Raw genomic sequence first — 17,658 nt, 5'->3', positions numbered from 1 at the left:
TTTAGAAATTTAAAAATAGAAACAACATTCATTCTAGAAATATTTCAATTTAAATTATTAAAAATGATTAAAATTTAAATATTTAATATTTGTATGCTTGTAAATGATAACTTTGAATATTCACCCAAGATTACAACGTTGGTCCATAAAAAAAAATCCATCCAAAAGAAAATGGTTTCCTTTCAAATTCCTTAACTTGTTATAAACTATATACTATATTAATTATATCTCTACCAAACCACATCTTTTTCATTCCCTTACATCTAGGTGCATACTTGGTCAATGCAACCCAGTCATTCAGATCACACCAACTAAATTCGGTGTTATGTCCATCATAAGACCATTGTCACTGATTTGGTCTAATGTCCATCATTTACCTAGATTACACCTTTCTTGACTCTAATTTTATTCTTTCCCAACTGGCATCTACCTTCCAAAATAGTGATGGACACCTTTTGTCTTTGTAGGTAAGAAAAGAATAAGATCAAAACAAGAATGGAGTGATGGAGTAATATTTGACGCAATTCAAAATTTCCTATTGAAGGTCACAGATAACGTATATATCAAAAAAAATTTAAAAACCCAAGATTATTGTCATTATTTGTTCAGTGACTCTCTGGCTATATATTGATTCTTTTTGTACTTAACATGGCACGAGAAGAGCTGAGATCCTAAGTTCTTTGTTGAGCTAAACAACTGATAAGTTTTGCAGCAAAATATATTCATACATTATGGATAAAAAGAGCAGAGTTATGATAGTGGGTGGCACTGGTTATATAGGCAAGAGAATAGTGAAGGCCAGTATATCTCTTGGCCATCCCACTTACGTTTTGTTCAGACCAGAAGCTGTGTCTAACATTGACAAGGTGCAGATGCTGTTATCCTTCAAACAGCTTGGGGCCAAACTTGTTGAGGTAAAAGAAAACAAATTTGAGTTTTTTTTTTAATGATATAGTTTTCTTATTTACATATATGTCCAATTCAATTTCATCTGTTGAAAATTTCCAGTTTTATTTCATTCAAATAGTTTTCACAGTATAGTTTTCGTAGTTACATAAATGTCCATATGAAAACCAAAACTGTTGATACAAGCATTGTCTTATGGTGGTTTAATTAGTACAACTAGATGATGATCATTTCTGCTTGGAAATCATGCAAGACGGTGATAAGTTTTGAGCATATAGCCAGAATTTCATCCTTGGGCAAATTTAAATGAGCTCGAAACAGTAAGATCTACATTAACTTCATATTACTTAAGGAAATTTTGAGTAAATGGTGTATAAACCTCTGCAAGAGTGAGTGAGACCTTTCTTATAAAATTATTATGTAATATAGAATAGTGACATACGTTAAATATGACATTAGATGATTAATAAGGTCATGTTTGCATTATATAATGAAACTTTAGGTGCCTCATAACCCATTGTGCATGGATATGTATAGAATTAATGGAATGTTCATTTTTATTTCATTCATTTGATTTTGTATTTCCTCTTTCTTAATTATATGTTATTGTTTGTAAAGTAGCTATCTAGAACCTAGATTAGATAACTTATATTAAGTAGAGGAAGGAAAGCGACATGACAACTGGAAACAATTGTAGTGAATACGATTTATAGGAGGTTAAGTATATAGGATTGGAGATTTATTTGATTATTTAAGACAAGGATTATGAAATTGAATGTGCAAATGGATTAAGTTGGTAGTAGTTGGTATCATAATAGTAGAGGAAAATATAATAGAGCCATGTGTTACATCATTTTTATGATAGTAATTTTACGAGAGTTACATAGTGTTGGAAATAGTCATGGATATTCAAGACATGGATTATGAAAGTGAGCATGGAAATGGGTTGGAGATATTTATGAGTATTCAAACCATGGATTATGAAAGTGGCTATGGAAATGCATTAAGTTGGTACTAGTTGGTCTCATAGTAGAAGAGGATTGTAAAATAGAGGTTTGTGTTGCATCATTTCCATGATGAAAATTTTAGAAGAGCTAGAGAGAGGGAGATAGATGATGTAGTGATTGCACAAAATTAGGGTATTGAAAGTGGCCTTGGAGATGACTTATCTATGATAAATACGAGTGAAAGTAAATGCCTTAGATGTGAAAAATTTAGCAATAAAGAATTGTAAGAAATATAGTCTATATGGCTTATTAGTGAACATTTTATGAGTTATATGAATTAGTCATCTATTATTGTTTGAACAAACAAAAGATAGTTATTTGAAAATCTCATGTAAGAAGCACCTAATAAACATGAGAAACAAGTGTGTGTGTGTGTGTGTTCCATTCAAGCCATTAGTTCATAAAAAGAACAAACTTGGGTGCTTGAATTTTGGAGTCAATTAATATTTTTGACACATCATAACATGCACCATCAATTGCCCAATAAGTGTAATTCTCTATTATAACTCTCTTTTTTTTGTGTTGAATAGATGTTTATATTCCCAATGTATAGTAATCTACTTTTGAAAGCCATAACTTTTGTTGTAAACAACATCGTGGGCTCTTTTTCTTATTTTAGAGATCAGAGTCACTCATGCATCTTGAATCCTATAAGTAATATAGAATCATCCATAATTATTATTTTGCCTGAAGATAATCTATTTATCTCAACATTTTTTTTTAACTCTACTTTTTTTAATGCATAACGCTATGAGCAAGATCAAGCCACCATTTCTTAATAAACATACAAATAGGAGGAAAATAAAGAAATATAGAATTATGTTAATAATGAAATATAATTTATAAATTCAAACCTAAAAACAAGGTATAAATATAAAATACTAGTACTTAAAAAATTGTTGATAAGAATGGGAATCTCGATATGAAAACCAAGTTTATAGAATTAATCAAGTTGACCAAAGTCAAAATAAAAATAAAATAACATTGGATCTTAATGCTAGGTACATGAATAGAATGAGAGAATGGAAGCATGCACTAGACTAGAGATGGAGATTTCATGACTATATGTATATTAAAAAAAAAAGAGGATTCATAGAGTTAGTTGTATGACCAGATATTATAGACCATTAATGAAGTTCTAGAATATTCATTTTTGTATATAAAATTGATATAAATGGTTATATAATGTCCTATTCTACTTGCTAGAACTATGTCCTCTCGAATAAAATGTTTATAATTACAATTTTGTCATCTTAGAAAAAACTTGTTCCTAAGCACAATGATATTCTACTTTCTACTTGCCTAAAGAATTTTTGTATATTTTAGTTTCTTTGAAGACATGGAGACTAGTATTAATTATAAATACCTTAAAATGTGCAATTGCATCACAAGGGAAAAAAAATTATAGACAAAATCATAGCTATATATGAAGATAAAAGACAATAGGTTGAATATATGAGCTTCTCTGGTGTAGTGATTGAGCTTGAGATCGTGGGTTACCCCCATGGTCTTGGGTTTGAGACTACCCTAGGTTTGAATGGTGCACATGTGCTATGGGCGTACCCCAAGGGGAACTATTTTTGCCTCGCTTGCCCCAAAATGGGTTGTTGGGTGGGTAACGGAGGCACCCCTTCAGTTAAAAAGAAAAAGAAAATATCAAGACAATAATCAAGGACCTTAGAATACACACACACACACACACACACACACACACACACACACACACACACAGATAGATAAATATACATACATAAATACATACATACATACATAAATGTATATTCAATCCGCTTACATATGTTTCTTGTTTATATTATTATTTTTGGCTTGTGAATTTTTTGTTTGTTTTTTATTTATTGTTATTGGTTCTTTTATTTTATTTCTTGTGTTTGCATTTTCTTAATTTGTGTTAGATAACTAGGGGGGTTGAATCAGTTATCCTCAAGCCCTTTTAAACAATTCCAACAATTTATCAACTTAAACTTTTAATATAAAAACTCGGTAACTTGATTAAAACTTCACAATTTAATAACCAATTTAATCTTTATCAGTAAAGTATTAGTTTATACTGAGTATTAGAGAAATTTACTATTAACTATCTTCTACATAAACTGATTTGCAACATTCAACAATAAACATCAAATAACATGCTTGACACAAGTATTTTTAACATGGAGACCCTGTTAAGGGAAAAAACACCTAGGACTAGTAACCTCAAATTTTCACTCATTTGAAATAAGCTTGGTTAGGAGCCAACCTGGTTAAAGGTTACATGCACATTGTTAATGTGATCCTATTAGGGGATTTTCACCAAAGATCATCTAGACCTTATTCCCTTAATTAAGTGGTTGTATCTAAAGGACTTACAAACATTGAAAGGAATGCCACCTTAAAGATATTTACAAATAAGACTGTTAAGTCCACCCGATTAAGATATTTATTTTCTATAATTACTTAGAAGTAACAAAGAAATGATATGATAAAAATGCAACCATGTTTTTTGTTTCAGATCTCCATTTTTCTCATTCTTCATCCCACTTTATTCCTCCTTGCCTGATTCACTCAAACACATCAAATTTTCACTTCACCTGCTTGATCTTACAATGCAATTTTACTTGGTATCCACTTCTTTTTTCTCCTTTACAAATGACTGTAATCAGCATTTGTAAACATCTTATTCATCTCTTAAATAGATAGATTATTGTCACTTGACCAAATTATCCAATGTTTGGCCATTTAATCATAACCATCTGATCATCTCCCAACTTGGATTAATTGAATCTAGTCACTTGGGTTACACATTTTGTCCTTGAACTTTGAACTCCATGATTGATCATTAAATAGCCACCATAAGATGTTCTTTCAATTTCTCCAATTGTAGATCTCTCAATAAACTTCATCCTCTTAGAAGCTTCTCCATTAATCCATTTTTTCATAAAATGTAGCCCTGAAATTGATTCTTCTATTCATCCTCCCCTCACTCGGTTAACACTATTCATTTTTATTCACTTAACATACACTTGGTGACTATTGTGGTAGCTCAATGACCATTAGTCCTTTATTTGGTAACCTCATTGATTGGCTTGGTGTAACTCACTCTTTCTTTATATTTCCACATGATGTAGGGGCATCTGAGGGTCAAGGTTTTTGACTCAAATGTGGGTTTTGGTCAAGATTTACTTCCAGGGGTCATAACTTTTGACTTGAATGTGGGTTTTGGCTGAAATTTTATAGGCAGTTGCATGAGGAGGAGTTATATTTGACATTTTATGGGAGCCTGAAATATCATCTTGAACTCTGAAATCAGCTTTTTGTGTTTTTTTCCAATTTTTTAGAAAGTCGCTTTTGTATAAATCCAAAACTTAATTGAATCATGTAAAATAATCAAATCCACATCATACTATGAAATTCTAACACATCAAGTGTCTATTGGAGTCCATATCCTTTATCAAAACTTTCTTCAATTCCATTTTTTTCTTCAACATTATTTTTACAAATCCTCTTCATCCATCAACATTGCATCCTTCAGATGATATGGCACCTTACTAAATTAGCATAATGTCTTACCTTTTCATGCTTGACATCAATGACAACATAACAACTGATATAACACTTTCACATAAATTATCTTCAACATGATCAGTTGGGGATAAACATATGCCCCTTTGTATTTGATGGATACTCATTATTAAGAAAACCATCTAATACCAAACATCAACATCTACATGGCAACACATCAGTTCTACTAAACTTGATCTTTATCTTCTACTCTGTCTTCATCAAGTTCTTTGTTCGGTTTGCAACTTATAAATCCATTCATGTTCTCCATATACTCCCTCTTAGGATATACCTCATCTTCTATTCAACATCTTCTTCAATTAATTGTGTCTTTTTATTCTCCTCATTAACTTATTCTCTCCCCTATGATTCATATAATCTCTCCAACATGTTTCATATACATATCTCCCCTTTTATGTTCATTCTCTTCCCCTTTGACAACAATGCTAAAGGTCACTATAAGCTTCAATTAAAGACTTATAAAACCTTTTAGTTATACCTTGCACCTTTCATTTATTGATCACTTCTTTGCATTGCATCCTTTTCACAACTCTAGGGTAGTTCCTAAAGAGTGAACTTGTGCATGAACTCCATAAAGATATTCTAATAAACCATGAGTTGATGCAATCATACATCTTCATTTAGTGAACATTGGATAGGTGAATAAGCCATAGTTTACCTCTTAGAAATTCAAATGCATCCTTAGGCTTGGTAAATATATATGCCATATGTCCTTTATACTTTGCAAACTTACGTTTGACTTATTTTTCTTGAACTTATTTTCTCAAATAGTGATACTTGATAGATACATTCTTTTTCTTTGTATACATATCTAGATTCTTTGATATGTTAATAAAACTATTGTTGTTACAATACATTTTAGTAAGATGGAAACTCATTACAAAACAAACCATCCAATACCAAAAATCAACATCTACATGGCAACACATTAGTTTTACTCAACTTGATCTTTATCTTCTACTCTATCTTCATCAAGTTCTTTGTTCGGTCTACAACTTATAAATCCATTCACATTCTCCATATACTCCCTCTTAGGATATACCTCATCTTCTATTTGTCATCTTCTTCAATTAATTGTGTCTTTTTATTCTCCTTGTTAACTTATTCTCTCCCCTATGATTCATACAATCTCTCCAACATGTTTCATATACATATCTCCCCTTTTATGTTCATTCTCTTCCCCTTTGACAACAATGCCAAAGGTCACTATAAGCTTCAATTAAAGACTTATAAAACCTTTTAGTTATACCTTGCACCTTCATTTATTGATCACTTCTTTGCATTGCATCCTTTTCAAAACTCTTGGGTAGTTCCTAAAGAGTGAACTAATGCATGAACTCCATAATGATATTCTAATAAACCATGTATTGATGCAATCATACATCTTCATTTAGTGAACATTGGATAGGTGAATAAGCCCTAGTTTACCTCTTAGATATTCAAATGCATCCTTAGGCTTGGTAAATATATATGCAAAATGTTCTTTATACTTTGCAAACTTACATCTGACTTGTTTTTCTTGAACTTATTTTCTCAAATAGTGATACTTGATAGACATGTGCTTTTTCTTTGCATAAATCACTAGATTCTTTGATATGTTAATAAAACTATTGTTGTCACAATAGATTTTAGCAAGATCAGTGACTTTCTCTTTCACACATTCCAATGGTTGTTTGATCCATACAATGTGTTAATATTTGGTAGCTTTAGTTGGATAAACTATAGTACAAATATATATATTATATATAATTGTGAGATTATATATATATATATATATATATATATATATATATATATATATATATATATATATATATATATATATATATATATATATATATATATATGAGATATTTATTTTCCATTATATTAATTAAATACTAATTAATAGACATGTTTTGTGAAGGGACATGCCAATCAATACTTCATCGTATATTAGAGTGATGACTTCTATTCGAAAAGCATATACCTTACATGCAATGTCATTATACTTGTAGTGATCCAAAACCAATATGGTATCAGAACCAATCTGCAAGCTTCTATGTGATAGTTATTTGAAAAATATTTTTTAATAAGATTAGCACATGAATCCCTATATTAGAAAATGACACACATAAATTTAGAGAAAGCAATGGATTCATATTATCCCTACTACAAGAGGAAAAAAGTCCACCAAAGATTGCAAGGAATAGGAATGTGATGGATCCCTCATCCAATAAATTCTTTTCATAAAACATTTGAAGAGTAAAAGTGTATATTAGGAGAATTAAGGAAGACCTTGGGTACCAATCCCATAATCAAGGGGACCTAATCTTAGTGAAGATGAGATGAGAACATCCACCCATTTACAGAGATGATATACATTAAAAAATGAAGAATCATACTTGGAGGTGGGACCCTTGTTACTGAAGATATAGAATTCCAAAATAATAAAGCAACACACACAAACAAAGGCAACAAATCACAACAAGGACATGCAAATATATTAAATGTAAGGAAGAAAAGTCATTTTGGGGTATGAAAGGATGACCTCTTTAATTAAAATGACATGCTTGGACATGGACAAAGGGATAAAGGAGTAAAATTAAAACCACCTGTCTATAATCACATGCTTCCCAAATACAAGTGGACCACCACCAATGAAGAGAGTATGAAGGACACCATTGTTGAAAGATGTACCAAGGTAACTACACCCAATTGGAATGAATGTGGTAGTCAAAGTCAACAAGCTCCTTTTAAATGTAGAACGAGATAAGATCTACAACTAGGCAATAGAAGTGATGTGGGACAATGGTCATTGATCCCACACATGAAGGGGACATGATAATTTCCATTCAAAATCCACTAAAGACAAAACAAAGTCAAACTTTCTTTTTTTCCAGATTCATGAAAACGTGGTGATTTTTTTCCCATTTTTGTTGTTGTTTTCAACTACAAACTATGTAGATCATGAAGATCAAATGCTAAAATTTTCAAAAAAATCCATGATATTTTTTATTTTTTGAAAATTGGTCAAGTATACAGTTTGGATGGAGGATAGCCATGTCCCACACAAAGAAGGGTGAAGTAAGAAGCAATATGTTGTGGTTTCACAATGCATGCCCCATTTCGCATAGAAATGGGGACCCCCTACTTTCTTTTTCAGCTTTCTGGAGCCCTAGTCTAGGGTCTAAGTCTTTTTTAGGGTTTTTCATAATGTCTTTGGCTAATTTGGGTTTTGGCCTAAAAACCCAAATTTTGAAAACTAGAATTCTAAGCAAGAAAGTCATTTTTTACAAGTTCAAATGCACACTAGTGCACCTCACTAGGTGCGCTAGTGCACTAAGGCAGTGAATAGAGGACTTCCTTCTTGGAAGTGCACAACTACACACCTCCAAGAGGTGCATTACTGCACCTCCCCACCTCCTTCGCTCCTCCTACACTTAACAACAAACACAAAAAGAATTCAAAACACTAAGTTAAGGTGCATAACCTATTTGCAAAATGTTCAAAACCTTGACTAAAAACTTAAAAGCTTTAAAAACATAAACCATATCCAACATTAAGGTGCGCAGTAGCACACCTAATCAAGTGTGGCTGGTGCGCAATTTTTTGCATTCTAGGGTTGTAATTAGGTTTTTAGGGTTTTGTTTGTATTAGTTATAGGGTTTTAATTAATTGATTTTCAACTCTCTGGACTAATGTTTTCTTCTTTTTGTAGATAAAAAAGGCATCATCAACTTGTCAGGGTCATAACTTTTGACCTAGAGCTTAGAATTTTGAACCGTTTACACTGTTGGAAAGAAGAACTAAAAACATAAGTTTGGTCCCTAAAACAATGAGCCTTTGGCTATCTAGTTTTAGGGACCAAGGAAAGTTTCAACTTGAAATTTTGTGTAGAAGGCCTCCAAAAAAGCCAACTAAAAGGACCTAGAAAAACTTGTAAAAGAAGTATGAAAATGTTTCAAACATTTGATCATTTTAGATAATCTAGATCACTTGGTCTTTGGTCGGTAAGGATTAGGAAGTTGGAGAGAAGAAAAGATCAAAGATATAGATGCTAGATACATGAACCAGAATAGGTTCTTCATCTTATGCAACTATTAATGACAAGATTCAACACAAGTGCCTTGTGATTATAGAAATAGAAGGAGTTGAGGTCTATGAATGTTTTTTGGCTATAAAGAGGGTATAAATCATCAAAAGGATCAAAGTAAGTACACAAAAGTGAACTAAAATCCCATTTGAGAAAAAAATAGAAACTATTTTTAAAATCAAGAATTTTGATTTTTTGGTGAATTAAGAACCTTGCATAAATTTCTTCGAGGTGCATTGGTGCACTGGTGCATGAGTGCACTTTTTCAAATGGTGTTTTGGAATATTTTGAGAATTTAGAGGTGCGTTGATAGTTAACTGCCAGGTCTAAATTTATAGCTTTCCATGCATCAAAAGGTAACTCCTACAAACATCTAGAGAAGGTTGAGCTTCTTTTTGTGGCACTTCCAGACACTTCTACATCAACTGAAGGCTTTCTTCTTCCAATTCTTTCATGCTTTCTTTGTTTTATGACATGTAAAGGCTCATGCATCTAATTAATGATATAAATATGGATGGAGTCCTACTAAGCACCAGTCAGATAGTTAGTTTGTATATAAATAGATTTATTTTATTAGTTTAGAGGCATATAAATTCACTAAGATATCTCTCACTCTCAACAAAAATTGAGGAGAATATTTCTTATTAATTTGGGAATATAACATGTCTTCTAGGCTGCCATTATTTTGCAATAATATATGCTTTTGGTGCTTTCATTTGGAGTGTAGTGATTATTTCCTAAGTGTGTTATATTTCATGGATCTATGTTCATGGAATGTAATTGAGAAATTTTTTTATTGCATTGTTTCTAGTTGTGTGATCTTTTAATTCCAATGTTTGCTATGGTTTTACGAATTCTGCTAACATACTTAGTTCGAGAAGAGATCATCATCTTGTACCTACATAGCTTTTTGTCTCACATGAGTGCACTTTCTTTGGCCTTGCAATTTGATGAAAAGTAAAACATGTTATGGTTACTGAATTCCCATCGACAATTGCATCAGTGAAATTAAGGAAGTGCTACTCCTATTTTCATTGGTTATCTATTGATCTTTTCAAAGGCTTAACTCATAGATGCATTTTTTCTGTGGCTTATGTCTATTAGGATTTTACTTTTGATGTTATTTTCTTAAACTTCTTGTTACCCTATCTTCATTATTTGTTTTACTAACCCCTTGGTTAAATTAGGAATTCATATAGTTGCATTGTTAGATTGCATTCATCATAAAATAGAAAAATATAGTTCTTTTTGTGTGTTTGACTCTTTTGAAGTAGCAAATAGATTCTGCATCTTATCCAAAGTTATTAGAACCAGAAAAGGCCTCCTCATGAACATTCACATTTATCTTCAACTAAGGGGATTGTAGTAGGTCACAAGATCACTAGGAAACTTGGAGTTGATCCTTGGATTGGCTTTTCAAGAGAGGAGTTCAAAAGGATTCCTATCATTAAGCATCATGAAAAATGATAGCTCAAAACAATACATCCATAAAGTAGGGAGTTTTACCTTCATGAAGAAATCCCTGTGTAAAGGCAAGTACCATTAGGCATCAGTGTATGAGAGTAGAAGGAATTAAAAAGAAATCATGTAATGATTGAACCACATGAGGATTGTAGGGTAACCATGTAAGTTTCCCTTCAATAGTTTGTGGAAAACTATAATAAGAAGACAAGCATTAGGGGAATGAAGCATGGACTCATTAAAGGTGGGTACACACACACACACACACACACACACACACACACACACACACACACACACACACACACACACACAATATATATTATAGTAATATTTAGACTAGTGAATAATATGAAAGTTATGTTAGTAATAATTGACATCATGTGAAATCAATCAAATTTTTCATGTTCTTATAGTTAAAATATAATTATTGAGATTAATTAATTATAATAAAAGTAAATTTTATTACTATAAAATCCATTTTTCTTGATCTTCTCTTGAGAATGTATTCTAGGAAAAACGAAGATCATTTTCCAACTTAGAGGAAGATTGAGATTCAAAGGAAGCTTGACATTTAATTAGATGCAACCTTGAAAGAGAGGGGAAAATAGAGGATATGGTTCCATCAAACTTTAGTGATGTCAAACGTATTGACTAGGAGTAGATGATGTTGACATGGATTCTCCAATGATCAATTAATTGTAAACAATTAAGAGGACTACAATTTATGAACATTGTTTATAACTACATGGCCCTATCCCCTGTGTACATAGTGAGGAAGTGATGACATCCAAATGATTATCTCTTGTAGATGTAGGATTTATTGTAAGGTGGTGATCTTATAATAACTTCATTAAAATGTCAAATGAGTTGACATTCTAGAAACCATTTTTTACATTGAGGTAACATGTTATTCATATTGTGAATGAATTGTGTTTATCCTCCCTAGATAAGAGGGAAATGTTAATGTTTGGTAGCTTTATTTGTATAAACTATAGTGTATATGTATATATATATAATATAAGTGTGAGATATTATTTATATATAATATATGAGATATTTATTTGTCATTATATTAATTAAATACTAATCAAATGACATGTTACGTAAAGGATGTGTCCATCAATACTTCATCCTACATTAGAGAGATGGACGCCATTTGGAAGGCATATACCTTACATACAATTTCATTACACTTGAAGTGATCCAAAACCAATACAATGCTTTAGTAATTGATTACAACAACTATGTATTCTTCCTCAGTAGTCAACTATGAGATACAACTCTATTTCTTACTTATCCATGTCAAAAGTATTTCTCCAAAAAGAAATCTCATCCACTAGTAATTTTTCTATTGTCAACATTTCCTTCCTAATCAGAATCAATGTACACTCTTAACTCAAAATATCCATCTTTCTTATACCATAATCTATAATATGCAGTTCCCTTTAGATATCTAAATATTCTCTTGAAAATCATAAATTGTGTCTCATTAGGATTGGATGAAAATATTACTACTATTCCAACTACAAATGCAATATTAGGTTTTCTACATGAACTACATACTGTAACTTACCAATCATAGATCTATATAGTGTCTCATTCACTATTGTCAGGTTATAGTCCTTAGACAATTTACATATAGTGACCATTGGTGTACCTACTATTAGAGACTACAAATGAGATAACTGTTATCTTGTGATTGATGTCAAACCTTAATGGTAAGACAATTGCTATCTGATTTGAGTGCCATATCAAGATGATTGATGAAGAGGATTTGTGAAGGACATAACAAAAGGACCTAGAGGAAAGGTTGAATTATGAGGAACTACAATGGACACTTGATTAAGTTAGAATTTGAAAAGATAATATGATTATTTAATCATAACCTATGTGAAGAAGACAAATGTAATGAATCCTAGAAGAAGTGATCAACAAATGAACATATGCATAGGCTTGACTGAGAATATGATTATTTAATCATAACCTATGTGAAGAAGACAAATGTAATGAATCCTAGAAGAAGTGATCAAAAAATGAACATATGCATAGGCTTGACTGAGAAAAAGAGCAGAAGGTTAAGGAGCTTGAAGTTTATGATGAGTAATGCTAGTGTCAAACAAGCACTAGTATAAGCTGAGAAAATATAGTCATGACTGAGCTTTAGTATATGTGTTGAACAAAACATTTAGTTGCAATCGAGTAATCTAGTGATGATCGAGTGTCAAAAAGTAGTGTTGGTTGAGGGACATCATTTGATAGATTATGAGGAAATCATGATTTCCAGCTGACATAGTTGATAAGAATGGATGATTTGGAACATTTAAATCAAGGTAAATCTTGTTTGAGTATTTTTATGCAAGAATTCAAGGAGAATCTTGGAGAAGTTTCTAGAACAGAAAGAGGAGACACAATGATGGAAGGATTCGATGAATTTGACTAAACCCTAAGATCTACGGTGATGTTTAAGAGGAAAAAGGTCTATATTACCTATTTAAGGAGGTACAAGGGCTAAGATTATAGAGGTTAGTAGAGTTAGTGAAGACCTAATAATGTTGGAGTTATTGTTGATGTTATTGATTGGTGAACTTGAGTAGGAGACTAGGAAGAGTTGTGAAGAGGTGAAGTGTGATTTCTTGTGTTGGATACAGTTGTTCAATTGTGTGTTGTCTTTGATGTTACACATGTTAGGATAAACCACGGACAGAAAAAAAAAAAAAAAAACTACATGCAAATATAACCAATAACAGAAAATAATAGAACACACAGAAATGAACACAAGGCACCAAGATTTAACGTGGTTCACCCAATTCCTGGGCTACGTCCACCAAACAGCAAGTCCGATCTTATTACAATCTAGTGATTACAACCTGATTACAATCCGTAATCCATTATAGCTCAATACCACCGCAAGAACCAATTTCATATCACAACATAACCCTAAGCCCTTTTATACAAGTATTAAACCGCTTTAGGGTTATAACATGTCGGCCATATGTTGGCCATAATATGTTGGCTACCATGTCGGCTACTGCCCAAATTTTTTTTTATGAAGTATGTACAGTACTTTCCTGATCAGTCACCACAATCTAACAATCTCCCACTTGGGGACTGATCAGGCTCCACACTAAACAACAATCTCCCACTTGGAGACTGATCTTGTAGCAATACCACTATCACATGGGGCTCCCACTAGATCAAACCATCCTGGACTCTACTGTTCTTTTATTCATGTTCAGTCTAAAAGACCAACCGAAGCTGAAGAGGAGTTCAACTTCTCCCTTGTTACAACCTTTGTCAACATATCTGCTGGATTATCATTGGTATGTATCTTCTCCAGCTTTAACTGCCCATCCTCCAAAACTGACCAAATGAAATGGTATCGCAACTGTATGTGTTTGGTCTTAGAATGCAGAGCTGAATTCTTAGCAAGATGAATGGCACTCTGACTATCTGTGAACAAATAATTATCCTTCTAAGGATGTCCCAATTCTTCCAAGAAGAATTGAAGCCATATCATCTCCTTGGCTTCCTCTATAGCAGCAACATACTTTGCCTCTGTAGTGGATAAAGCATTAATCTTCTGTAACCTAGAAACCCAGCTCACGGCTGCCCCACCAACAGTAAAGACATAACCTGTAGTACTCCACCTGGTATCAATATCCCCAGCCAAATCTGAGTCAACATAGCCCTGTAAATCAGTAGTAGAGCCCCCAAAGTGTAAACACTTATTGGATGTTCCTCTCAAATATCTGAGAATCCACTTGACAGCATTCCAATGCTCAAATCCTGGATGACTCATATACCTGCTAATGACTCCCACTGCATGTGCAATATCTAGCCTAGTGCATACCATAGCATACATCAAACTTCCTACAGCTGAAGCATAGGGTACCTTGGACATCTTATCCTCCTCTTCCTATGTCTTGGGACATGTCTCCTTAGTCGATTTCAAATGACCAGGTAAAGGTGTGCTGACAGCTTTAGCATTCTCCATAGAGAAATAGTGCAACACCTTCTCAACATAATCAGCTTGAGATAGTGTCAATGTTCTGTTCTTCCTATCTCTACAAATCTTCATACCAAGGATTTTTTTTGCTGCCCCCAAATCCTTCATAGCAAATGCATGTGCTAATTGGCATTTTAGCCCCTTAATATGATCCATGTTAGACCCATCTACAAGAATATCATCAACATATAAACATAAAATAATGTAGCTATCATCATCTAACCTCTTAAAATAAACATAGTAATCTGAATGACACCTATTATATCCATGCTCATGCATAAAACTATCAAATTTCAGATACCATTGCTGAGGTGCTTGCTTCAAGCCATATAAACTTTTCTTCAATTTCACACTAAGTTCTCCTTACCTTTGACCTCAAAACCCTGTGGCTGAGCCATATATATTTCTTCATCCAAATCACCATGAAGAAAGGTTGTTTTAACATCCATCTGCTCTAAATGCAAATCTTCAGTAGCCACAAGACTTAAAATAGTACGAATAGAAGTCATTTTAACAACAGGAGAAAATATCTCATCAAAATCAATTCCCTTTTTCTGTACAAATCCTTTTACAACTAACCTGGCCTTAAATATTTTCTTACCTCCTTCCTCTTCTTTCAACCTGTAAACCCATTTATTCTGTAAAGCCTTTTTACCTGCAGAAAACTTGCACAAATCCCATGTCTTATTTTTCATCAAAGAGTCCATTTCATCTTTCATTGCAGACTCCCACTGAATCTTAGTATCCACCTGCACAGCTTCATCATAACTTTCAGGTTCACCAGCATCAGTAAGTAAAATAGAATACAAAGAGGGAGAAAACATTTGTGGAGGTCTAATTTGCCCTTTTGACCGTCTAACATTCACTGGTGTATGTGGTATTTGTTGTTGCGGTTGTTGCACATCATGAGGAATGGCTAGAACATCAGCTTTTGGATTATCATCCAGCACTACATAATCATCTTCTTTCTTCTCATGTTGCTACAACAGATCTTTGTACAACACTTTTTCATTGAATATGACATCCCGGCTTCTTATAATTTTATGATTTTCAAAATCCCAAAGCCTATAACCAAATTCATTAATGCCATATCCAAAAAAGACACATTTCTTTGATTTAGCTTTGAGCTTGGTTCTATTTTTAGAGTCTATATGAGCAAAAGCTTCACAACCGAAGGTCTTGAGAAAAGAATAAGTCACCTTCTTACCAGTCCATGCTTCCTCTGGAATACCACAGCCCAAAGGAGTAGAGGGACCTCTATTAATCAAATATACTACAGTATTGATAGCCTCCACCCACATGTGTAAGGGCAACCTAGCATGCAACCTCATGCTCCTTGCATGCTCCTTTATAGTCTTGTTCATGCGTTCAGCCACTCCATTTTCCTGTGGAGTCCTTGGAACAGTTTTTTGTCTACGAATACCATTAGTGGAGCAATAATCTCCAAATTCATGACTGCAATACTCACCACCATTATCAGATCTGAGACATTTTAATTTCTTACCAGTCTCATTTTCAACCAAGCATTTCCATTTCTTAAAAGTTTGAAATACATCAGATTTTTGTGTAAGGAAATAAACCCATACTTTTCTAGTTGCATAATCAATAAATGTAACATAATAATGAGAGCCACAAAGGGAAGATACCTGAGTCGGTCCCCATACATCTGTATGCACAAGCTCTAATTTCTCCTTTTTGTTTTCCTTCCCAGTCTTTACAAAACTCACTCTCTTTTGTTTTCCATACACACAACTTTCACAAAAATCCATATTCACACATTTTAGACCTGGTAAAACTTTCTTTGAATGAAGTACTTTCATACCTTTCTCACTCATGTGCCCAAGTCTATTGTGCCACAACGTTGTATCAGAATCTACAGCAGCTACTTGTTCTCCCTGCTCAACTGCAGTAATTGTTCCTGAATATTCATTTTTCTTTGAAACAATCAAAGTAGAAGGAACAATATGACCTGTACAAAGATATAAGGTTCCTACTTTCACACCTTTTGCTACTACAAGGGAACCTTTTGAAACCTTCCAATTTTTATCATTAAAAGTAACTATTAAAAGTAACTACACAACCCTCATCACCGAGTTTCCCTGCTGAAATTAAATTTCTACTTAGTTTTGGAACATGTCTTACCTCATGTAGTAGCCAATGATTCCCATTCTGCATCTTAATCTTAATTTTTCCCTTTCCAACAATCTGACAGGGTTCATTATCCCCCAAATAAACAAGCCAAAAATCCCCTTGGACATAATCAATGAAATAACCTCTATGAGGTGTAGCATGAAATGAAGCACCAGAATCTAAAACCCATGAATCATCAACACTCTCTAAAGACAGAAACAAAGCATCCTCTTCGGATTTGTTACTTACCACATTTGCCTCCTTGTCTCCATCTGATTTATCTCCTTCATTTTTCTTTCGATTCTAGCAATCTTTCTTTTTGTGCCCTGGTTTCCCACAGTACCAGCAATCATTTGGTCCTCTCGATTGAGACCTCCTCCCCTTTGACTTTCCTCTTGATTTCCCATGATTTCCAGAGTTACTTCCTCTTTTAGTCGTTCTGTCCCTGCTTTGTGCTTTTAAAGCACTTCCTGATGTAGATCCACTTGAGG

General features: G+C 33.1%; 1 protein-coding gene across 1 annotated transcript in view; it reads left to right on the top strand.

Moving 5' to 3' along the window:
* The first annotated feature begins 593 nt into the window (after window positions 1–593).
* Window positions 594–17,658, top strand: part of LOC149572468 (bifunctional pinoresinol-lariciresinol reductase 3-like) — a 136,851-nt gene continuing 119,786 nt past the window's right edge. Inside the window, exon 1 of the mRNA XM_089811378.1 lies at window positions 594–914. Coding sequence (XP_089667504.1) covers window positions 732–914 — 183 coding nt within the window. The 5' untranslated portion in view covers window positions 594–731. The remainder of the gene's footprint in view (window positions 915–17,658) is intronic.

Source organism: Cupressus sempervirens, chromosome 2 (genome assembly GCF_028749045.1).
Source record: "Cupressus sempervirens isolate cs-2001-9-10 chromosome 2, ASM2874904v1, whole genome shotgun sequence".
NCBI classification, from domain to species: domain Eukaryota; kingdom Viridiplantae; phylum Streptophyta; class Pinopsida; order Cupressales; family Cupressaceae; genus Cupressus; species Cupressus sempervirens.
The sequence above is the reverse complement of the archived record's forward strand: the minus strand, read 5'-3'. Positions and strand labels throughout refer to the sequence as shown.